This window comes from Betta splendens, chromosome 16 (genome assembly GCF_900634795.4).
Source record: "Betta splendens chromosome 16, fBetSpl5.4, whole genome shotgun sequence".
In the NCBI taxonomy this organism is placed as follows: Eukaryota; Metazoa; Chordata; class Actinopteri; order Anabantiformes; family Osphronemidae; genus Betta; species Betta splendens.
The window spans coordinates 21,514,982-21,540,505 of record NC_040896.2 but is presented as its reverse complement, the minus strand read 5'-3'; the positions used below and the strand labels follow the sequence as shown (position 1 = coordinate 21,540,505).

The window sequence follows — 25,524 nt, the reverse complement described above, 5'->3', positions numbered from 1 at the left end:
GAAGGGCCAGATTTAAGAACAGGTACGCAGGAGATCATTGAGTGAATTGAATACTCTTTTCAGGTTGCAATAAGTAATATTTCACACATTTTCCAGGAAACCAAGTGGAATAAGATGATACACATTGCCTTTTAGCTTTAATTCATTTCACATTTCAGAGTTTCCTGTTTTCTATGTGGTGAAAGTAATGATACAACTGGATGAAGAGCAAGCTCTCATTTCAAATGACTGTGGAGCAATTAACGACTAAGTGCTGCTCATCAATAAAACACTGCACTGAACATCAACTAAAAGCATATCAGGGCATCCCTAAACTGAAACAACTAAAAATTAAGATATAATATATTATCATGTGTTTACTTTGCAATGAGTCTTCTCCTTCTTTACTGCAGTTGATAGCAGTAGCTTTAGCATTAACCTCTTTAGTTAACCAATGGATGACTGCATTTATCAATAATTATTCATCTGCAATCACAACAGTGTGATTAATCTAATCTAAAAGTTTGGATGAGGATATTTTTGGTGTTTTGGGCAAAGACATAATTATACCCAACGACCTACTGGAGTTTCCTTTCTTAGTGATTTATCCTTGTTTTATAAGTGTTGGTGTGATGTTGGTCTCACCTCCGAAGCGCCTTGTCGAGAGCCGCTGTCTGAAGGCCACAGACACCCATCCTAGACATGGAGACAGACAAGACAGAGAAACTACCATGAAAGGTTTAAAATGGTAGGAACAACTTCTGAGGACACAAAACATAACCCACTGAAATGCCTGATCGCTTCAAAAGCTGCCCAACTTTGGAACAACAACAAGTGTAAAGACGAACAACAAAGCACAAGTATCAAACAACTGCTGTTTCCCTTCGTCTCCAATTGACTTAGCAACGTTTTGTCAGACAGCCTATTTGGCAACATTTCAAATGAAAAAAGAAACCGTAAAGGAGGACAAAGATGCATAAATGCTTCTTATTCGTGTTTTTTCGGGGGCAAAGGCTGTTGGGTATTCTTCAAAAATTGTATTGTATTTTCCCCCTTTGTGTCCGTTTCTGTTAGCATAATTTGTGCTTTGATAGAACGGTGCAGAGTAGACGTGTGATGAAGAGATGAAAGAGAAAAGATGGCTGGATTCTGGTAAGTAATAAAATACTCATCTAGAATGTGACAATGAGGCTGGTGATTTATTTGTATACTGATCATAATGATACACATAAATCCAGCCACACTGCATCACTTCCTGTCATTCAACCTATTTCAGCCGGTGCAAGGGGTGTTTATGCAAGTGTGTATGTAAGTGTGTTTATCCCAGGCTGTCGACATGCCAGTGTGGGGGGGGGGGAGCGGAGCCACTGCTGTCTAGACAGCACAGTTGTGAATTAAACATCAAGGTCTGACAAAGTCTGGCTCTGAAGAAGCCAATTCAGCAAGTTCACCTAACAGCCTAAAAGGGAAGCCGTTAACTCGGCGAAACTGGGACAGAGACTCCGACTGGGATAAAAAAATTCACTTAGCTCAGTGCAGCGTTACTGGTAACACACTGCTAAACTGTTTGTCCAGTGTCAGAAAGACACATGCAGGGGTATTATCCTATGAGAACAGATGAAGAGACAGACATGTAGTCTGCTAATCAGAATAATCATTGTGAATGTCACTGGAAGAACAGTGCTGCAACCAAGAGGTTAAATGTGTCACACACACACAAACACACACACACACACACATGCGCACGCATGCATGCACACACACACGCACACACGCACACACACAGTAGCTGACCTGCTGCAGGGCATGGTCGTGCCTGCGAGCCTGGCTCTGCCTTGTCATGAAGGACCAGGTGGAGAGTTTATAGTGGTTGAGCAGGCAGATGATCACTACCACCATCACTGTCATGACCACGATGATGATGACGATCTGAACAAACTCCAGTTCAGCTGCACAAACAAAAAAATAAAAGACACAGTTTAGCATCAAACATTGACGGGACGCAGCTTTAACCAAGCTTTAACCAATGTACACAGGAACAAAACACACAATTTTAAGTATCATAATAAAATCCAGAAAGCTAAAGCAACCAATGAGTATAGGATTATATTATATTACTATTACTGCAATATAATATGCATATAAGATGAACAAAAACCTGTATGCAAATTACTGAGTACCAGCATGACTGCTCTAAGGTCTGTTAACCAGCAGGAGGCAGCAGAGGTCAAAGTCTGGGACCGTCCATTAGATGCTGAGTGGACGTGCAGTGTACGTGAGCGTGTGAGAAGACTGAAAAGCTTCAAATCACACAAAAGATGAGTGTTGAGTGCCGCGGTGTCTGTCACAGGCTACAGTGGATCCTTTATGGAGACTTTGAATAACTCTAGTGTTTCTAACAATCTGATGCATGCACGCGCTGTGTCAGAGCTGATCTGGGATGACCTGCAAAGTCAAAGCACCACAGAGCTGAAAGGAAGCCCCACTTACAATGACGCCTTCCTCCAGCGTCTTGGATACTGGACCATTTTCAATATTTTTTTCTCTCCACTCACTTTGAAACCCTCATGCATCTGCAGTCTCTTTCAGTCCCACCATTGCATTTTTTCTCAGACCCAATCTTTTCTCCCTCAGCCTTTCACTCTCCCAACAGACATTGTATCCCTCGTTAGGGTAGTCCTGAACTTCACCTGCCTTATCTGTGTGTGTCTCTGTTGTCAGCTTGAAGTATTGATCTTGTTAAGTCTTGGCTTGACCACTGACACACAAACCTACTAGTTTGTTTGTGTGTGTGTGTGTGTGTGTGTGTGTGTGTGTGTGTGTGTGTGTTCAGCAGCAAGTTTTTAACACTGGATGTAAAGTTAACTTCTCAAGAACAAGCTACACTCTGCAAAATGTACCCAAAATGCTTATTTGTGTGTATTAGAGTGGGTTAATGCTGAGCATGAGCTGTAACGTAAGCCCACCAGTACCTGCCTTTGCTCCACTACAGCGGCCACTGGGGGATGGGTGGGAGAGAGAGAAGGATGACAACTAGCATGAACCACATGCATTCACAAAAACTAACAAAAGCTAAGATAGATAAAACTAATGAACAAAACCCAGCCAAGAGTAGAGAAAATTTGTTTTTCCTTTTTAGCGTTGGGGCTAAAGTTGCCAGTAGTCAAACCTGCAAATCCTCCAAGTTCTTCTTCTATCTAACTCTTCCACACACCTGTTCTGTGTGTATAGTTTGAGAATGCTTCACATCATGGTTGAGCAACGCTCTTCACTGTCACTGCTCGAAGCAGGTAGGACTTGCATCTGACTGAAAGCTCAGGACGGCCCTTTCTAAACAAAGAGCCTACAAATAGAAAAGTGGCTGACACTTGAAATGTGAGATTTGCGTCATATTGTATGACACTGTGCGCTTCAGGGTGCCGCTATGAATGTGAGACTTAAATGTGAGAGCGGCGCAACATCTGCCCCAGCAGCCACAGGGAGGAGGCCGAGACAGAAGATTCTGGGAAACCAGTTCCCCTCTGCAAGCCCGCAGGATCTGCCCATGAGCTCTCGGAAAGGCCACAAAGACCAGACGTCTGACTCCAGACTTTTCTTTTGAAGAACATGTTTTCGCAGTTGAAGTAAAATAAAAGCACTGTGTCCCCAGCCCCTTCTCTGGACATCAGGGAGGAAGGATGAGGAGGAGTTGAGAGAGGCCAGAAGTGTGGGGAGGAAGACTGATTGGAGATGAGAGAGCAGAGTCAGTGGAGAGGGATGAGAGGCCTACGCCGCCTGAACCCCAGCGTCCACGCACGTCCAGAGGCTCCAGAACACAATGTACATTTCACACGGGCTGAAGGATAGCGTGTGCTGGCCGTCTGCATTACCACAACCAGTCTGATGCTATTACAACAGTAATCCACTTGTCAAAATAATACGGGCCCGCGTCTGCAGCAGCCTTATTCCTTCAGCAGGCGCAATCATTAGCGCTGCGGTCCACACATCACTGTGGTGAAGGAGGGTCGTTGGGTTTATGGAAATCACAATGACTGCTCAGAGATGTTACACATCTGTCCAACATCAGGCCGCGTTTTAGGTCTGAATGAACCGGCCGTCCTCTCCTCTGTGTTGTGAAACTATTAACGGCACATGGTTTAATTTGAGTGAGGCTGGAATGTGCAAACCTAGAGACTTTAATTAGTTTTACTTGACTGAATCAATCATAAATAGCTGACTAAACAGACTAATCAATTATTGAAGGTGTTGTTTTAGCTCTTTTCCATTTGACTACTATTTCAGTATCAGGACGCAAATGTAAGATGTGACCTCATTTTAAACTGCATACAGTATACTTTAACCATATACACCATACTGACATGTTTATGTTTAATTTTCTCTATTTTACTGTTAACAGACAGGCAACAGGAGACATCTGAGGATCAATGCAACAAAAGGTTCTCAGCTGGACTGGGATCCTAGCATATCAGCCTTCAGTAGAGATCTGTAGCACAGACTTCCTGTTTTTGATCATCTGACACGTGCTGGGTAGAACTGGGAACGACTGATGTTGTATCCCTGGTCTTGTCAGAGGCAAACAGTCATTAGAGCAGCAGCAGGACACTTTCTCCATAGAAAGACTAAACAGTAAAAGAAAAGCAGATCAACAGCAGCAGGCAGACAGCAGACAGACACACACACACACACAGTGATGGCCTATTGACCTTTGTCTGTGTGTGCGCACGTGCGTCTATGGGGAGGGGTGTATGTGTGAGAGATAGAGAGGGCGATGGGAGGTCAGACAGTTCAGCTGACAAAAAAAAGCTGTCAGACACAACAGAATCTGCAGTTTAAGCCTTCGGTTTTTACCCATAAGCCTTAGAAATGATCTCTATCCGCTTCTACACACAAAATACAGATCTGCATATAAGTAAAGTAGAATAAGTCCCTTTAGTATTACAGTATTCCACAGGTTAAAACATAATGGGACAAATGGCAGCTCAGTGGTTCCAAGACCAGATGTGTGTTATTTAGCCACTAATCCATTTTCTGATGGGCAGAAAGGTACAAAGTTTACCAAGTTGTGCAATGTCAGTCAAATAATGGCAAATGCACACACAAATGCTGTACCTGTAGTACGGGTAGGTTGTTTGAGCCAAGCACGCCACTGTAGTTCAAATAGTGTTATGATATGGTGCCACACACTGCTGCCACTGTCGTTGCTATGGCAACCCCTGGGCACAGTGCCGTGATTAGCAAGGCTCGGACTGGCTGGGGAGCTGAGGCAGCGACCTGGCAGCCTCACACATACTGGGGTAGAGCGAGGCAGGGGAAGACAGTAGGTAAAAGGGATACACGCAGAGTTTAAAAGGACAGGAGAGAATACTGAGCAATGAGGGCACACGAGCTGGAAACACACTGGTCTAGACCCACACCGTTCCCAGGACGTCAGAGCCCAGTATGCAAACCACTAAGGCCTCTGGTAAAATTAATTAATGCAATTACGTTTATTGTTGCTCAACACTAAGGCAGTGGACCTGTGTGCGTTATTAATTAATATAATTGAAAAATAGTTAAAAAACAGCAGTACAAAAGTCATAGTTTCACTTTTTTGAGTGGAGGTAAACTGAAAGTGAGGTCATCTCCAAAGCTGTGTGCACATTTGCTGCAAGTACAGTAGGTCGACGCTGAACCAGGAAGAGATTCTGTAAATATGACTAACCCCAAGGTATGTTTGAAATCTGTCTGGCTGCTCGCACTTAACCGCTGACTTCAAGTCAGCAGCATACCAACATTCCCAGGATTCATTTGTTCAGGTGGTAACCTTCACCAGAGAAATGTTACCTGTTAAATGTTGCCTGTCATAAATATTACAATACCGACAACTTCACCATCGCTACTCCAATGCAGTGATATTCATGAACAGCAGTAAAGCACTGAGGGGAGCAGTGTTAAAGTATTCATCCAGTCACCGAGATGACAGACACACAGGCAGCTCAACATGTCACCCCCCACACACACACACATACTGAAGGCAGAGTCAGCCTGCACAGTCTCAGGTGTATGTGTACATTATTAGTGCCAGCCAGACAGGATAGCGTCTAGACAGCCCACCCCCCGCCACTCTCACTAAGTGAAAGAACCAGACTGGAGGGTCACACTTAGGTCAGGCTTAAATGAGTGTGTGCATGTAGGATGCCTTCTTGGATGTGCTCAAGTCTGTGTGACAGTCAAAGGTATGTGTGTGCCATCACAGGAAAGAAAAAAGGCTGCACAAACACAATGAGCTCAATTTTATCAACAAACATCAATAAGCTCTAGTGCATTTGGTTAATCTTTGCTGCACAATCGCCCTATTAAGAGAGATTGAGTATGAAAGCAGTGTTGTGTAATACGATGAAAACAATGGTTCTTGGAAAAGTAAAATGTTAGCAGACACGAGTATGAGGAACTAGTATTCCTATGTCACTAAATGACACAAGGTTTATCAAACTGTCCTTTTCTGGCACGTTAATGTGATGCAGGCACACTCCCTTCCCCCCCACCATCACACGCAAACCCTCCCCAGAAGAGACAGGGGGATTTTCACCCTAACACGGCTTTTCAACATGGGCACGGGGTAACGGACACCTCCCAGACGTAGGCTACAGGCTGCAGAGTCTGTACAGCTAGTGCAGTCAGCAAAACGCGTGGGTGGAACACGAGACTCTGGGGGACAGGAGCCTTCAAGTGTGTGATGCCACCAAAATACGACCAAAATATATCTCCTCGTGTTAACGGAACTCTTTAACTACCTGCGAGTAAATGAAATTCACACCGTTACCAAGGGGTGAGACAACATCAAGGAGCGTTATTCACAATGAGCACCACTGACCGGAATGTTTGTCTGAACTATCTTTAATGATCCTTTTTTTTCTGCCTACTAGGCACAATATAAAGCTCTGCTAATTACGGGTCAGTGACATATGGACAGTGGTAAGTGCTTGTTCCAGTGCTGCTTAAACACTAGTTTTCCACCTCCTTACTCACATCATGTCACAGCTCCTTTTGGACTTTGTGTCCAGTAAAGTTACAGCAAGTGTAGCAGGTTCTGCACCTCCTTCATTCAATCGACGAAAGCTTTAGGAATTTTTTTTTTAGTGAGATGCCTAAAATGAGGTTTAACACCAGGTCAAGAAAATTTCAAGTTTTATTCTCCAATATAAAAGAAAATGATTTGAACATGTGTTTTCTTTAAAAAGAAGCTTAAAGGCGTCCATTGAATCTATCTTTATTGTCATACTTTACTGTATGTATGTAAATCACTGAAAAAGGCAAAAACACTTGCTGGACAATAAAACGCTTAATCATTTCCACGTACTAGCAACATTTTACCAAGAATCTATAAATGTATTTTATTTCTCCAAAATTCTTATTAGTTAATTGATTATTGTTTACAGTAGGGGTAGGGCTGCAACTAACAATTATTTTAATAACTGATTATTCTGTTGATGAGTTGTTTAATAATTAATCGAGTAATTGGATAAAAAATATATAAATTATTTAATGTTTTGCTTATTAGAAATCAACCCTTATCAGTTTTTTTAAACTAATTTTTAATTTTGACTTTTTAAATCTGAAACAAAACACAAAATCCAGTGTTTGAATAATAAAAAAAACTTCAATATCTAAAATATAAATTAACAAAGCAAGCACAGAGTTTTGTTCTAAGGTGAAAATCTGCAGCAGCTCCAGCAAACCTGACTGTGGGGGAAAACCCACGAAGACACGGGAGAACATGTAAACTCCACACTGACTCCTGGGTTCCTTCTGTCTGAGGCAACGGTGACAACCGCTAAAAACCATGCCGTCATATTTTAATGCTGCTGTTACGTTTAGAGTCTGCACCGTTTAAGTTGCGCTGTTCTGTGGTGGCGCCGTTAATCATATGTAGCGAACGAGATGATGCGCAGCCAGCTGATGCAGGCGACTGAACAGATTACGTAACAAAGTAACTTTTAACACAGCAGCACTTAATGAAGAGTCTTCACGTGATGATAAACAGTGTTTGTTACCGCTGCTACATCCGGGACACCAGTGTTTCATTCTTACGTTCTCCTGTGTCGCTGTAGTATTTACAAACCACACGCTGAACTTTATATGACTTGCAGGTTAATGTTGTCTTTATTTAATGTTTAATGCTTATATGTAGAATTTAGGGCGCAGCCTTTCTCCTGCTGCCGCTTGGTCTGGTTTCGCCAGCGGCTGCGTTATTTTGCCGTTGCGCTGCGCCGTAAAATGAGCAGGTCGACTAATCGATAACGGCAACTCATTATCGATCAATTTCTGTCATTGATTATTATCGATTCATAGGTCCGTTGTTGCAGCAGCCCTAAAAGTCACCATAAATAGTTCCAATGAACAATGCCAAATATGTTTCTCAATAATGATTTTCTGTTCTCATCAGGTGATCAACAGACATTGACCACTAAATAATCTTGTATGCTTTTGTTGCTGTATTCAATTTTAAACTAAAGGTCTAAGACCCAAAACAGCCTAAAAGACAAAGAACTCCATTAACTAAGCCTGACTGTGAGAAAAGATGGCTCCTCGGTGGCGGCATATGCTTGCGTGGCGTTTTATTCTGCTATGACTCACTGTCATACTCACCGTCTCTCTACTGAGATGTACTGTCGCTCTCTATTTTAGTCGGTTCCTCCACTGGCTCTCATTATGCCTGTCTATTTCACTCCGTCTCCTTCAGTCTGTATGAATGCCTCAGTTTCTGTCTTAGTGTTAATCCACCTCTCTTTAGTTTTTTATTATTTATTTCTCTCCTTTTCCTCGTTCTGCTTCTCCCACCTCCTACCTTTCACTTCATTGCTGTCAACACGTCTGCCTCCCTCTGTTCTAATCCACCTCCTGTCTCCTACCTTCCCACCCCCCTTGACTCTTCTTTCACTCCGTCCCACTCTCGAATGAAGGTGTGTAAACATGTCTTCCACATGCGGACTCATTGTGCCCAGCCAACAGAGCAAACCAACCACGCTTAAGTCGCTCAAAAGGTTTGCCACATGACTAGCTGCCTTCTCCCTTCTCCCCTTCAGGTTGAGATGCTTAACAACCATGAAGCAATGCCTGGCAGGCAGGATTAGGCAGAAGCAAGAGATGGAGACAGAAAAGAGAGGAAGGAAGTGAAAGGAGAGAGACCAAAAGGAAAGATAAGAAAGATGGGGCAAAATGAGAAGTGCAGAACTGACAGGAAAGCTACTTTGGTGAGAAGAGGAGGGAAAGGCAAGTTGTGCAAGGAGAAAAATGCAATATAAAGGGAAAAATGTGTGTGTGTGTGTGTGGGGGGGGGGTCCCCATTGCTTAACTTGAACAACTGGCCATGACCGCAGGCTGAACTTCGATGTTATACTGAGCAACAGCTGGAAACTACACAAACAAAATGCTTCAGCTGAAAATGCTAAAGCATGAAGGCAATATCATGCATTATCATGCAGGAGCTAAGAAAAATGGAAAAATGTTTTAGGTTTGCAGAGCAGCTCTCTCACCTCAAACGCCTGCAGATCAGCAGGTCGCACCTAAATTTAGTCATACTTCCTCTAGATCTTAAACTTGTGCAAATCTAGACTCAGTTCAAAGTCTGAGCAGTGGGGAAATCTTCCCTTCTATATCTATTCCTAATTAATATAACCCCAGTGTAGAAGGATTAAGAAAGACGCTGGCCAGTCCATCAACTGTTGCTCTGATGTGCTGCCATCAGGAACAGGACAGAGCACAGGGTCGTCCGTTTTGTAGGTCAGTCCTGACCAATCAAAACCTCCTAAACACAACTTTCTACAGGCGATGACTCTGCTTTTTGCTGCTCTTCTTCTCCATCTCTCTTCTCCGCTTTGCATTTTCTCTTGCACGCCTCCTTCCCACCCACGCCGCCCACTTCCCTTCTTTTTCTCCACTGCATTTGGAAGAACCACTCAGGGAGTTCATCTCAAGGTGAACGTTGCAAAATGAAAAGATCTGACTCGACGAGGCAAACCCCTTTTGGGCATCACAAAGACCAGGTGTACCTAAAGATGCAATATTTTCATTACGGCTTGTGCTCACGAAGGCTTCTTTTTCGTGTTAGGCAGCAGACGTCAGTTTAAGATCACAGCTTGAAGGAAATGTTAAGTGAGGTGTTTTTACCTGCTTTAACATACACTGGATTTTATTCAAAGCAGAGGCAACAGATTTTGGATGGAGGCTGATTCATAGCTGCAACTTGTCTCTTTCCCTCTCTCTCTCTGTGCTCCAGCAGACGAAAACAGCTGAGAGGGCATGTCTGTCTCTGTGTGGGGCCCACACACGCGCACGCACGCACGCACGCGCGCGCGCGCGCACACACACACACACACACACACACACACACACACACACACACACACACACACACACACACACACACACACACACACACACACACACACACACACACACACACACACACACACACACACACACACACACACACTTTCTGGATCCTAGACATTCAGCCAGACTAGCAGACATTCACTGCAGCAAATGGCACCTTGACCATTTGCTTGCTCCTCATGCACACATATTCATCATGAGAAGTATGTCTCTTATGACACCTTATAAAGTCTTAAAATGTATATAAATGAGGAGCATGACTGGTAGCGGTAGATGGTTTTAAGTACAGTACACACATTAACACTTCAGTTGTTATCATTTGACAATTAACCAGTTTAACCTTGTGGTACTGAGGATTTAGAGTGAATGTCGGATGAACATGGATGATGGTCAGTGGGGGCCCGTTTAAACCCAGGTCTGCTGCAGACCTATGCATAGGTGATGCACTGGGTTAATCTGACTAACAGATGGGAAAGGGTGCGGGTAAATGGTGATCATGCATTGTAATAGTGTTGGGCTAAGCCAAGCAGTATGCTGTGACTATGACCTATATTAATAATTCACAAACAAGATCTCCACACTGCACGGCGCAAGAGTCCAAATGATCATTAGCAAATTTGGCAGAAGCCACATTAGTTTCCAGCATAATGAAAGCAGGGCAATCAGACTGAACTAAATGTGTTTAAAAAACAAAACAAAGACTTATTTCATATTATTTCTCTTACTTACATTGATTTGTTATGTCAATGGTACTGAATTAATACACGGTAATGTAATCTAGCTCAGTGCCGACAATTTGAAAAAGTTGCACAAACTGATTCAATCTAAAACATACAGGGAATTTAAAATAAATAATTGGCATTCAGGCATACCATGACTCAGAATATGTCTGTAATTTAATTTTTAAGAGGAGAAGGAAGAGGAAGAGAACAGTGCCTTATAGTTGGGGGTTGGGAGTCAGACGCAGACCAGACCAGACTGCCTATCTCCCTCTGTCTCCCTGTGTGTGTGTGTGTGTGTGTGTGTGTGTGTGTGTGTGTGTGTGTGTGTGTGTGTGTGTGTGTGTGTGTGTGTGTGTGTGTGTGTAGACCAGGGAGAGTACCCTCCCCAGCTAGACAATAGAGCAGGCTCTGTGCCTGATTGGGGTCAGCTGGTGGCTGCTCCGGGGACAGGGGACAAAAAAGGGGAGGGGAGGGGGGGAGTAGGTATCAGACACCACCGTCTGATGTGTTGTCTGGACGAGAACAGAGAGTGACCAAAAATCAGACAGGCCTGTGAATCACTAATGGAAAATAAATACCATGTAGTAGAGAAGCGGGAGACAAGGAGGAGGACTCCTTGAGGCTGCTGACTCCCACACACATCCTGTACCACTTGACTGCAGGCAGGGAGGTTAAACCGGGCTAAGAAGTTCAAAAGTGATAATAAAACGTGCCACAGACAACACTAGCTACAAGCAGAACGCTGAGTTCTGTTAGGACTTACAACATTCTCATTCCCAGATTGCCTTAGGTACTATTCATCGTTTTTCTAATTCTTGACTAATCAGGTCGAAGGGCATCACTGAACATAAGAACATTTTTTGTATTTGTATTTTTCTGTGATTGTTTAAACGAAATATGTATTTGAAAGGCCTAGTTTTATGCTGCAGGACTTCTGCTTCTGGAGCAAGCGCTGAATGGGACTTTATGTGTCACAGATGATAAAGACACAAAGCTTCCTGCCTAAACCAGATGCAGAAAATAAAATAATATAATAATAATAATAATAATAATAATAATATATATATATATATATATATATATATATATATATATATATATATATATATATATATATATATAGATATATATATATATATATATATATATATATATAAATAATATAATATAAATGTAACTTGTAAAGAAGATACAGCTTGTCATTTGTTGCTGCCATGCCCTCCTCTACCCAAATAATCACTGCTAATGCTATTGAGGCAAGCGTTCCTCCACCGCACACGTTCACAAACTAGAATGAGCTGAAAACGGAAGAAGCTTGAGAGGCAGAAGGATCAAGTGACTTTTCTTCTGACAACGGTAATAGACCATATGCACTCTGACTTGTTGCCTCTAAATCATTTAGAGATAATACAGATGCTGTGAGTAAGGAAAAATGCTTATAAGGAAAAAAACGCGTCAATGTGTACTGTCTGCCAACCTATGTCTGGGGCACAATGTAATTGACTGTGGATGTGGAATGTAATGTCTACATCCACAGTCCTGGGAGACAGCAGGGCTGATTCATTCACCAGAGGTCTTTAGCATCCCAGACAGTCAAACCTGTGTGTAAATAAATGTTGACTGAGAGAGCAGACTACAAACTACCCCCCCCCCTCTGTTGCCGTCACACACACACACACACACACACACACACACACACACACACACACACACACACACACACACACACACACACACACACACACACACACACACTTGATGGATGGGCTGTCTTCAGACATACTAGGACTACAAATCTGCCCTGGTCCCAGGGGCATTTGAAGAGGAGGGGTCTAGGGTGTCTGTGGGGGTGTGCGTGTGCGATTGGGGGTGCAGATCCTAGACACAAAGGGAATCCCAGCAGCCAGTGGTGGAGCGGGGAACGCTGCTGTGGCTGAAGCAGTGGGCAGCGGAGGTGCTGCTGGAGCAAGTGGAGGAGCACTGGTTGACCTTTGCCCTGGCCTGCATTGCATAAATGGCTGCCTCAACTTGACCCATTCAGGTTCAGTAAGCCGAGCTGCACAAGTTCAAGGTCCACAAGGAGGTTACCCTGGTAAAAGAATGATCAGTGCAGTCACATTCCACTCTAAAAGGTTTCTGAGCGAAGCTCGGCTTCCTAACAGAGAATCAGACCAGACCAACTCTTTTATTTTGGTCAGTTATGTAATTGCATATGACAAACAACTGTAGTCCTGTTCAGACTAAAGCAGTGGAGGAGGAGGAAAGGGTGAGGGAACCTAAGCAAACGGCTGGAGTCTCATGTTGCTACCAACTACAGTAGATTCCAAATGTTGCATTTTGTATCTTTAACAATATTCTGTGGAGTTTTCTTGTAAACGAACAAACACTTTGTCTATCCTGAGCGATTCCTACTGGCTTAATATGAAGAAACTCAAAGCAGGGACAGGGCAATAACAGCACTACAGCACAGCTAACAATGACTTATCTTTTTTGTTTGTGGACTGGTGCCAGCGGAACCACCTCCTGATCAATGTAGGGAAAACGAAGGAGATGGTGGTGGATTTCCGCAGACAGCAGCCTGCTCTCATCCCACCGATGCACATCCAGGGAAGGGACATTGAGAGAGTGGACTCTTACAAGTACCTGGGAGTGCATCTGAACAATAAACTGGACTGGACTCATAACACGGATGCACTGTACAGGAAGGGTCAGAGCAGACTCTACCTGCTGAGGAGACTGCGGTCTTTTGGAGTGAAGGGGCCACTCCTGAAGACCTTCTATGACTCTGTGGTGGCATCAGCCATCCTGTACGGTGTGGTCTGCTGGGGCAGCAGCATCACAGCGAGGGACAGGAAGAGACTGGACAGGATCATCAGAAAGTCCAGCTCTGTCCTGGGCTGCACTCTGGACACGGTGCAGGAGGTGGGTGAGAGAAGGGTCCTGGCTAAACTGACATCCATCATGGACCAGGTCTCTCACCCACTGGAGGACTCACTGTCTGCTCTGGAGAGCAGCTTCAGTAGCAGACTGATCCACCCTCGCTGTGTGAAGGAGAGATATCGTAGATCCTTCCTACCTGCTGCTGTCAGACTGTACAATCAGAACTGTTGACCACATCCCACCACAGTCACTCACCCACTGCATCAGTGGTTTATATAGCAACCTGCTCTGCACAATATTTGTGTAAATCTGTGAACAATCATGTATATTGTTACCGGTACAAATCTTATACCCATTACTGTGCAATAACCCTGCAATGACCTCATACTCACTCTAACTGTACTGTACTGCTTTGTACTGTGCTAACACAAACTGTTCTGTACCTGTATTCTTGCTCATCTGTACTGCTGTTGTGAGAGGTAATTTCCCCACTGCGGGACTATTAAAGGTTTTCTTATTCTTATTCTTATTCTTTATCTAAAAGGTAAATGTGTTTTAGATTCATTTGTGTTAGAATTAATTAGAATGTCCCTCCCTTCATTTCAGTGGGATGCATGTATATAAACACTCATCCAGACGATGATGCTACTTTGTTTCATTCTGAGTATGGAGGCATACAATGAATGAACAATGAATGTCCTGCTGTTTACTGCACTGACCTCTCAGCTCAGGTGGTAAAACTAATAAGGCTCTTCTGACAAACTCTAATCAGGTGTAGAAATTAGTAACAGTGGGAATGATTGTAAAATGAATCCGTGCAGAGGGAGGCGGAAATGATTTGTTTGTCTCTGCCACTCCCTTCCCGCAGGTCCTAGAATTTCTCCTCTATTACTCAGACACTAAAGTTAGTCACATTATTAAAAATCGTTAATACTATAACAAACTACTGCCAAAAAACAAAACACCTCCACAAACAAGTATTACAAGGGGGGAAACAAACCCCAACAAACTGCAAAGAGCTTAGTGAGAGATTGGATTGGCTGGAGACTGCAGGGTAAATATTGGCTGAGCCTGAGAGCGCCTGTGTGTGTGTGTGTGTGTGTGTGTGTGTGTGTGTGTGTGTGTGTGTGTGTGTGTGTGTGTGTGTGTGTGTGTGTGTGTGTGTCTGCACATCTGCATGCCTCTGTGTGTGCACCTTTATGTATGTATCTGAGGAGTCAACAAGTAGCCAGTGTGTGTGTTTGGCCTGAGGTAGTTGACAGATGACCCTGCCTCCACCTACACACTAACACCACTCATACACAGGATTACATATCAAGCCGTTTACGTCCGTCTGGCTGGCCGGCCCCTGCTGTGGGCTAGCTGTTCCATGCACACAAACACATGGACCCCACATGTCCAATATTCTTTGATACATTATTATAATCTGACACAGCTAAATGATCTACGGGATAAATTGCTGATAAGACATATTCATGTGATGCCTCTTACTTAGATATTACTGCTATAAATAATAAATATTATTATTGGTAGAGATATTATATATTGTATTAACCAGTAACTACATAATGATTTTCAAGATCATAAGAACAAAAGAGTTCATGGAGACTCTTTTTTGTCAGTCATCATCATTCATCAAGAGCGCCTTCAGTTTGAGTTCACACATCCTGTGGAGGGTGGCACAAAACCCAGCGTGTGCCCCATTACATCTACACTTTTGAAACCCAGTGGCTCCTGCTTCGAGGTTGTCTCACTGGTAAGATAAATGTCGATCCCCAACACTTTCTCTTCTCAGAGACAATACACAAACAAGATCACCAGAGAGAGATGCTCCGGAATATTAACTTCTTTCAATCTTGTTATCGAGCTCCTGCTGTTTGTTCATGAACTTCATGTCTCAATAAAGTCTTTAACAGAACCCACTGTACTGCTGTAAAGATCAGGTAGAAGTGATGCAACACTACACCAGTCTAACTAGTGTGAAAACGACAGGACTGATTGTAGTGAGAGTCACCACTACAATTAATTAATTTACAGTGAAAATGTGAATTGAGTTATATCAGAATTATCAATCCAACCATTGTGGCTTCAAATATCACAGGGGGAAATGTGATCTGCATGTTATAGCTTCACCAAAGTCTGTGTGGGGCCATGGGACGTTCTAGTATCAAGATCTGACAATATGCCACACACAAGCTAACTGACATTCAGTTCATGCACAGCGCCGGCTAGAGACAAGCGCTTGTTAAAAGGCCTGTGTCGTTGGAATGGGACATGTGAAGAAGAGGTTGGGTTCCTGTTCACACTGTATGCGCTGTGATCTTTCTGTGTTCCTGGTCCCTTTCAATTTTCCTCCTTGTCTGAATAAAGAGGAGCCACAACAGGGCGATTTCCCACTCCTCCTTAAAAAAAAAGAAGAGGAGGGAGCGGGAGACAGAGAGAGAGGGAGAGAGGGAGGCAGACTGTAGCTCTTGTAGCTCATGCTTTGATGATTTCTCTGGCTGAAGACATTATTCAGCCTTGCCGAGTCTGCATGACAACACGGCCGACAAACAAGAGCTCCTTTCAAAGCAGACGGCCACTACAGTAGGACACGACTATTCCAAACCCCTTGTGAATGAAACTCCCTTCCAATTATGAGAAACGCAATGAAATGACCAAACCAGTATTTATATAAAGCAGCAAACGCAGAAACTATACAGCTTATGTCGTGGACCCTGCAATGACTTGGGTGTGCGGCAGCGCTGTGCTCGCTGTCGAAATCGGAGGCACCTCCACTGGATTATCTAATTAGGTTCTCTTTTCTCTTTCTGTGCTGTGTCACCGCGTCTGTGAACGCACTAGTTAGAGTCTGATCATGTGTGTGTGTGTGTGTCCCCAGCATTACAATGCTGCCCCAGAAAACAAATGGTGGAGATGCCAGTGCATCTGCCAGACAGACGTGCACGCATACACTTCTTGGTTACAGCGTGGCGTCAGTGCAACCCAGCTCCGCTGCCAAATCTAAATCTAATATCCTGTGATCTCCTCGCGCTGTCCAGGCGTGGCCTCTGCTCCAATGGAAATTACACAACACTGTAACTCTGTCGGTCTGTCTGTCTGTCTGTCTGAGAGTCTTGAGACTATCTTGTCTACAAGTGCGTCAATACATCAGTCTGCCTGGCTTTACATGTGTCTGTCTATTCAAACAATTTCCCTTTAGGAAGAATAAAGTTTTTTTTAAATGTGAATGTCTCTGTCAGTACTTGTCTGGCTGCCTGGTTCTGAATCTACCTGCCTTCTGTTTTCCGCTCCATCTGTCTGTCTGTCTGTCTGTCTGTCTGTCTGTCTAGCTGTCCTACCCTCTGCATTTCTATCTGCCTGGTGGCTCTGCAGCTTCTCTCCGAGCTCCTCGCGGCTTCACTCGTAAAAGTGGAACATCTGCAACGCATCTAGCAGGCAGCGGCGCTGGAGCCGAGCTGATAATGATAGAGCCGCTCAGAAGGCGGACAGACACAACATACCATTCCAGCCTTTCCTGTCTTTGGTGACAGGCCAACTATTTAACCCTCTGTGGTGATTATCCAACTAATGTGCCCGGCTCAAACGTGGCTTAAGGCGTTCATATTAAAAGACAAAAACAAGCCCTGCTGCAACACACGCCTAGAAAGTAGCGCACAAAAATGAAAAAGGAGGAAAAACGCGCTGTAGTGACATTAGAGCGTCCGCTGTCAAACGTAGGGCAACGCTTCACACAACTACAGATCCTCCATGTAAAACAAAGTCACTGTGACAGTACAAAAGTATTAGAGTGCCCCTAAAGTTTCTACACGGTGAATAAGTTAAAACTGCGTATGAAGCGAATGGTTAATGGCGAGTTAACGGCTGAAGGGGTTTAACGTCTCGCTCGGATACTAAGTCTAATTTGTTGTCCTTCTGTTGCTACACTTGAGAGTGCACATAAAACGGATTAGCCGCTACAGTCAAGTCGCTCCTTACGCTTTAAGGTCAAGTGAAAACACAAAGTAGCGCTACTCACATATTTCCATTCCCTGTGGCTGGGAAGCGGTGCAGTTGCACGAGCAGGTGACATTGGAGCTGTCGGGGACGCCAGGGGCCGTTAGGTTTTGCATGGGGCTGCGCGCACCGGGACGCCGCTCCGGGGACAGCGCCGCCGCCGCGGTCAGGGCCCCGAGACGGGAACGCGCACAAAAACTTCCAGGCACAGGCGGTGGAGTCGGCTGCTGCTAGGAACTCCCGACAGTTATTTTCCACCAGTTCTATCACGTCATGTTTGCGGCCGAGGGGAGAGTTGGCTAGCAGGAGGTTTCGGGGGGACAAGCCATTGCCCGCAGCTAACGCATTTTCTAATTTTTCCGGTCCTTCCCCCGCCGCTGAGTGCAGCTGCCCTTCCTCTGCACAGGCACAGAACAGAAGACGCGCAGGACTTAAGCCCCGCCCACACGCGGACATACTACCGCTGTGGCCAATCAGAGGAGTACAAAGGGAGGCCAGGCAAGGAGGGGAAAGACGCGCTGCGTTCAGCGGCACACAGAAATATTAGGACTCGAACAATTGAGCAGTGAAAAATATTCTAAACCAAAACTAAAACACGCGAAATGTGAATTGATTATCATGTCATGGTTTAAATATTGAGAGTCTTCCTTTATTTAAGTAGTAACTAACTGGTTCGTGTTGTAAGGTGCGATCATTTGGCCATCAATTTTTAAGTATGAAATGATACAATGTTAAAATTTTAAACTGGACAGTTGAACGACATGTCCAAATTATTCTTTTATTTTACACAAGCAACTACAGTGAACTGTCTTTTTCACTGTACATGCTGTACTTATTTCTCCCTAAAATCGTCTGACACACATGACTACTGAATTGTACGAGGTAGACCAGAAAGCAGCAACGAGAAGGGATGGGACAAGGGTCGTACTGTATGTTTGTATGTGTGTCTGGGTTGCAGTGGTGGGTGGGTAGGTGCGCATGGGTGGGCTGACCTGACTCAGAAAAGTAGCAGACAGCCTGGTTGTGGTTGACAATGAAGGAGGGCGGACGTGGGGGGTTGCTGTATTATTTGGGGAGGGTGTGGAGAGGGCTTTGAGTTTCACTCCCTTGTTAGAGCAGGCCGCAGCCAATAGAGACAGCTCTTTGAAGGAGCTAACCTTGACGTGACCCCCTGCACTAGGCCTGCGGTTCAGGGGCACATGTGCAACACCTCCACCTCATAATCCAACCCTCCAACCCCTCCCCCTGTGGATCTAACCCAACGCGCACACACCCCCCACAGACACACACACACCCCACAGACACACACACACACACAGGACGTGGGCCGTCTATAAATAACCCAGGCCATTCAAGTCTGAGAGAGGCTCTAAATGCCATTATAGACCTACAGGTTCCCAAACTATGGTCTACGGAGCTTCTGAGGTCACTGAAAAGTATCCAGGTGATCCTTAAAAAAATATTAGAATTATTAATCATATTAGAATTAAACTGATCCATGCAAAAGACAAGGGAAGTAAATTACAGGTATGAAATTGTTAATGATCATGAAGTAACTGATGCCAAAATTACATTATATATCTAAACACATATTGTATATAGAGCATAGGGTTTGCCCAAACAACCATAAGGCAGGTTTACATTTTAATTTGTAACTATTCAATCTCTGCAATTGGAAACAGTTAAGCTAAGCAAAGGCCTCTAGCAGATGGTACATGCCACATTAACAGCCAAGTTCTGTATTAATTAATGCACCATCTAACTATTTCCCTGACAGCTTAGAGTGACTTCCACACTCCTTCATGAGCAAAGTGACACTTCAGGTAGGAGTCAAAAAATAGATCCTGATGCAATTTACACACCTGGCAGCTGTCATGATTTTATTGAAGCAACAAATTGAGGAGCTGCTGTCTGCTGCAACTCCAGGGGGTGGTTTCTTGATGGGAGGTCACTGTCACATTCACATGTCGTCCTGTACATTCACCCCTGGTGTGTCTGTTCCTGCTATTCCACCTTGTTGATCATTAAAATTCATATTTGCCAACAAGGCCCAAAATATTATTCAACCATTAGTGGTGCTATTGTGCTAATTGATTACTGCACCTTCCCTTTGGATGTGACTATTTCTGGCAAGGAAACCAGGAGTCCAACCACTGAACCTGGGGTTTACAGGCAATGCCACCTCAAGCCACACATCAGATCACAGAATAAATTATAATAAATTATGTTGGGCGGCTGTCAGTTATGGGTAGTCAGCTTTACATTATGTTGATGGATTACTGGAGTCTGAGTTGTTGTTTATCTAACAAGTGGCAGTTTTGTGTCAGTTCTGTCTTTTATTAAATTTTAATGACACACAAAGTCAAATATGTAATTTATTCTCATAATGAAGAATATTTGAGGCCAACCCAAAACACAGCGCCACAGTAGAAAAGCCTCAGCCGGTGATTAGAGCGCTTTCTGAGCTTGTGTGCGGCATTGCGCCACAGCGTCATCTTGTGGCATATTAGAGATATTGCTACATCCAAACTTGTAGTCGTCAGAAAAAGGCCGGGCATGTACTGTAGCACATACACACTGAAGTTCAAATGTACACACTAAAGACAATACAGATAGACGTGCATAAAAGCTAGAAAAAGCCATTGCTAGGCTATATAAAAGCTAAGTTATTGGTAAACACACTCCAGTAAACATGCTTTAGCCATTGTGACTGTTAGTGTTATAGTTACTACTAGTGATAATGGAAATAACATGGAGAAAATGGACACAGCGTGGATGACGTAATCTGCACCACAGCGTACATTTACACAAACCCCGTATCACCAATTTATACAGAAAGGTGAAGCTTTATTAATTTGTCTAGCCTGATGGAAGCAATTGAAAATGTCTTTAACATAACATTTTTTGTCTGACCAGTAACTTAAACCATTCAATGATATATGGACAACGTATAACAAAAGGATGATAGGATTCACACAAAGGCTGAATTCATGAATTAACTGCAATGCATCTCACCAGCTGACAACCTGGACTGAGAGAGAAGAGAGAGAGAGAGAAAAAGAGAGCGAGAGAGAGAGAGAAAGAAAGAGAGCGAGTGAGTGAGAGAGAGCCAGAGAGTGTTTGCGCCAGCATGGACTGCAGCCTGGCATCTCCAGTGGAGCGCTAAGTAACAGAAAGGCCACTCCAGACAGTCAGATTGCAGAGCAGAGAGCTGCATTCAATAAAAACGTCTGGCGAGCCACATCATAGTGTTTGCTTCCTGCCCTTGTCTGGCTTCACTGCCGTGTCATATCCTGTCCGTACAGGTGCACCAGCTGTCTTGCTTCCTCTCCTGTCATTTCTGCACGCACGCACGCACGCACGCACGCACGCACTCTTTCCTTCCACCCGTCGTTTGAAAACCACCCCTCCCTGCCTCTCTTACTGCCGCAGGCACCACTGCAACAGCAGCACAGTGCTCTCGCAGACAAGTTGTGCATGTGGTGGAGAGGGGAAAGTCAAAAAGCGAGCAAGGAGCGCGGAGGAGTTCGGGTCTGAGTGTGGAAACGAGTGATCAAGGGAGACAGCTCAAGAAAGACACGGTCAGAACCTGAGGAAGGCTAAGACAGGAAGATGACAAAGGGGAGGAAATAAAAAAATGACATTCAATGAAAATGAAATGATGAGGAAAGGAAGAGAAAAACGCCAAAGCCTGCTGTAAGTGAGGGTGAGGGGAAGCCAGAGTCACAGAGCGAAAGAGCAGATAATCAGCAGGTATTGAGCTCTTTCGCCCCTGCGGTAGGGCCCTGCTGAGCATTGTAATGGGCTGTCTGCCCAGCTGGGCAGATGAGCTCATGTCTGGCTTTAATGCCAATCTCCTGAACTGGCACGCGGCTCGGCGGGTGAGGGCAGACGCAGCACTACACCGCCACCAGAAGGACAAAGCAGCCGATAACGGCACAGCAAGGATGAGGAAGGGAGAAATAAAAAGTGACGGCGAGAACGAGAGAGAAGAGGCCTGGACCAGACCACAATAATCACACAGTGGAAGAACAGACAGCAGCTGTAAATGCCGGCGTGCGTGTTTTATGGAGCCATGAACAGCAGTGTGATTACAGTGAGAGTGTGGATGGTGCAGGTTACAGCCGCCCGCTGTTAAAAATCCATAAAAGAAGTCGGAGGCGCACGCAGAAGACATGCCTTAAAAGCAGCAAAGCAGGTTGTCGCTGCTGTTCCCATGCGGGCGCCTCCGTGCAGTGATGGCTGCTCACTGCAGGCAGCACCCAGCTATTACGCACCGCTGTCTCAGCTCCACCAGGAGCGGGAGCGCGGCCTCGCTGGACCACAGCTCAATGTGCATCCAAAAAAACAGCTGGCCCAAGTAGTTCAATGTTAAAAGCTGATTAGACTTGTTTAATGGTCACTACACAGTAGCTTTTTGTAATAATTACAATAATTCCTTTCAAGTCTATTTATATGGCTATATGGTCTTTACATGGTCAGACCTAAATAGACATTATTGTAAAGAACATTTGTGAATATTACCAATAAAAGTAAAAAAACACCATGCTGCATATCTGAGGATGTCACAGTATACGCTTGTGACTGTGAGGGCAGCAGGTCTGCAGCAGATGGACGCTTCCATGAACAAGCTGCAGCAGCTACTTCTCTCGGCCACACAGAACACGACCGCTCCCACATATAATGAAAACCTTACAGTAGGTGAGAGATGCTGTGTTTGGGCCTGGGTGCACAGATGGAGAGTGGTGGGAACATGTTGCACCACCCCAGACCTGCTACCACCCTGGCAGCAGGTTAGCGCACAACCAGAGGCTGCAGTCACGCTGCCGCCGCCGACACAGGCGCCTCCACACACGCAGCTCCAGGTGAACCCGCGCACCGAAGCGGCGCCGGGCCGGTGGGTCGGTCCCGCTGCCGGCCTACAGCGCTGCAGCAGGACCCTGAAGTTAACAGCTTGTGAGTCAGGCCAGGGAACGCCCCCCCCCCACACACACACAGTAGTAAGCAGGACTGTGGGGGTCGACTGACGGCCCCACAGCAGCTTGTAACCACAGTGTTCACTGCTGAGGTGCTAAAACCAAAGACCCAAAGACAAGGCATCACCACACTAACAGTCCAGTGAATATAAGGCTGTATCTGGATCAAACACAACCCAACCAAGATCAACAGGCAGTGAATTAGTGTGTGTTTATTAAATACCAAACTGTGACACATCTTCATTTTAACATTAAGGTATTTTAAACTATTAAATGACTTAAATACTACTATACTTGCATACTAATATATATATATATATATATATATATATATATATATATATATATATATATATATATATATATATATATATATATATACACACTCTATTCTCACCCTCCGCGGGTGGTCTCATCCACTTTCCAAGCTCGGGTCCTCTACCAGAGGCCAGGGAGCTTGAGGGTTCTGCGCAGTATCCTTGCTGTTCCTAGGACTGCACTTTTCTGGACTGAGATTTCAGATGTTTTTCCAGGGATCTGTCGTAGCCACTCCTCCAGTTTGGGGGTCACAGCCCCTAGTGCTCCGATCACCACAGGCACCACTGTGGCCTTCACCTTCCAAGCCTTCTCCAGTTTTTCTCTGAGCCCTTGGTATTTCTCTAGTTTCTCATGTTCCTTTTTCCTGATGTTGCCATCGCTTGGTATTGCCACATCCACCACTACGGCTTTCCTCTGCTCTTTATCCACCACCACAATGTCTGGTTGGTTCGCCATTACCATTCTGTCAGTCTGGATCTGGAAGTCCCACAGGATCTTGGCTCGCTCGTTCTCTACCACCTTGGGAGGTGTTTCCCACTTTGACCTTGGGGTTTCCAGTCCATACTCCGCGCAGATGTTCCTGTATACTATGCCAGCCACTTGGTTATGGCGTTCCATGTATGCTTTGCCTGCCAGCATCTTACACCCTGCAGTTATGTGATGGACCGTCTCAGGGGCCTCTTTGCACAGTCTACACCTTGGGTCTTGTCTGGTGTGGTAGATCTGGGCCTCTATGGCTCTGGTGCTCAGGGCCTGCTCCTGTGCAGCCAGGATAAGTGCCTCTGTGCTGTCCTTCAGCCCAGCCCTTTCAAGCCATTGGTAGGATTTGTTGAGATCAGCCACTTCAGTTATGTTCCGGTGGTACATCCCGTGCAAGGGCTTGTCCTCCCATGATGGTCCCTCTTCCAGCATCTCATCCTCTGTTCTCCACTGCCTGAGACATTCACTCAGCACGTCATCTGTCGGGGCCTTATCCTTGATGTACTTATGGATCTTGGATGTTTCATCCTGGATAGTGGCTCTCACGCTCACTAGTCCTCGGCCTTCTTCCTTGCGGCTAGCGTACAGTCTCAGGGTGCTGGATTTGGGGTGGAACCCTCCATGCATGGTGAGGAGCTTTCGTGTCTTAACATCTGTGGTCTGTATCTCTTCCTTTGGCCACCTTATTATTCCCGCAGGGTATCTGATCACTGGCAGAGCGTAGCTGTTTATTGCCCGGGATTTGTTCTTGCCATTGAGCTGGCTTCTTAGGACTTGCCTTACTCGTTGGAGGTATTTGGCTGTTGCCGCATTCCTTGTTGCCTGTTCAAGGTTGCCGTTTGCCTGTGGTATTCCAAAGTACTTGTAATTGTCCTCAATGTCTGCTATTCTTCCTTCTGGGAGTGAGACCCCTTCTGTGTGGATTACCTTGCCTCTCTTTGTCACCATCCTCCCACATATCTCGAGTCCGAATGACATCCCGATGTCCGAGCTGTAGATCCTGGTGGTGTGGATCAGCGAGTCGATGTCGCGCTCACTCTTGGCGTACAGCTTGATGTCATCCATGTAGAGGAGGTGACTTATGGTGGCCCCGTTCCGGAGTCGGTATCCATAGCCAGTCTTGTTTATTATTTGGCTGAGGGGGTTCAGACCTATGCAGAACAGCAGTGGGGACAGTGCATCTCCTTGGTATATGCCACATTTGATGGATACTTGGGCAAGTGGCTTCCCATTGGCTTCAAGGGTGGTTCTCCACACCCTCATCGAGTTTGCAATGAAGGCCCTTAGAGTTCTGTTGATGTTGTACAGCTCCAAGCATTCAGTGATCCATGTGTGTGGCATTGAGTCATAGGCTTTCTTGTAGTTGATCCAGGCTGTGCACAGGTTGGTGTGTCGCATTCTGCAGTCTTGGGCGACTGTTCTGTCTACCAGGAGTTGGTGTTTGGCTCCTCTGGTATCCTTACCAATGCCCTTCTGTGCTTTGCTCATGTATTGACTCATGTGCCCACTTATCTTAGCTGCGATGATGCCTGACATGAGCTTCCATGTTGTGGAGAGGCAGGTTATTGGCCAGGAGTTGGGTGGGACTGCACCCTTTGAGGGATCCTTCATTATCAGGATCGTTCGCCCTTCGGTTAGCCATTCAGGGTGAGTCCCATCCCTTAGCAGCTGGTTCATTTGTGCTGCCAGGCGCTCATGGATTGCAGTGAGCTTCTTTAGCCAGTAGGCGTGGATCATGTCAGGGCCAGGTGCTGTCCAGTTTTTCATACCTGAGACTCTTTGTTGGATGTCTGCCACTG

The 25,524-nt window shown here is 45.1% G+C and overlaps 1 protein-coding gene across 4 annotated transcripts in view; it reads right to left on the bottom strand.

Annotated features, from left to right (window-relative positions):
• Positions 1-25,524, bottom strand: part of LOC114843017 (low-density lipoprotein receptor class A domain-containing protein 4-like) — a 105,310-nt gene that overhangs the window by 7,293 nt on the left and 72,493 nt on the right. For 3 of the 4 annotated variants that reach the window (XM_041067789.2, XM_029129197.3, XM_029129198.3), the window contains 2 exons: positions 1,774-1,928; positions 625-675 (listed from right to left, as the gene is read on the bottom strand). In XM_041067789.2, coding sequence (XP_040923723.1) covers positions 625-675; positions 1,774-1,928 — 206 coding nt within the window. Of the gene's footprint in view, positions 1-624; positions 676-1,773; positions 1,929-17,973; positions 19,221-25,524 lie in introns of those variants that run through there. The other variant, XM_029129199.3, reaches the window with a different exon arrangement.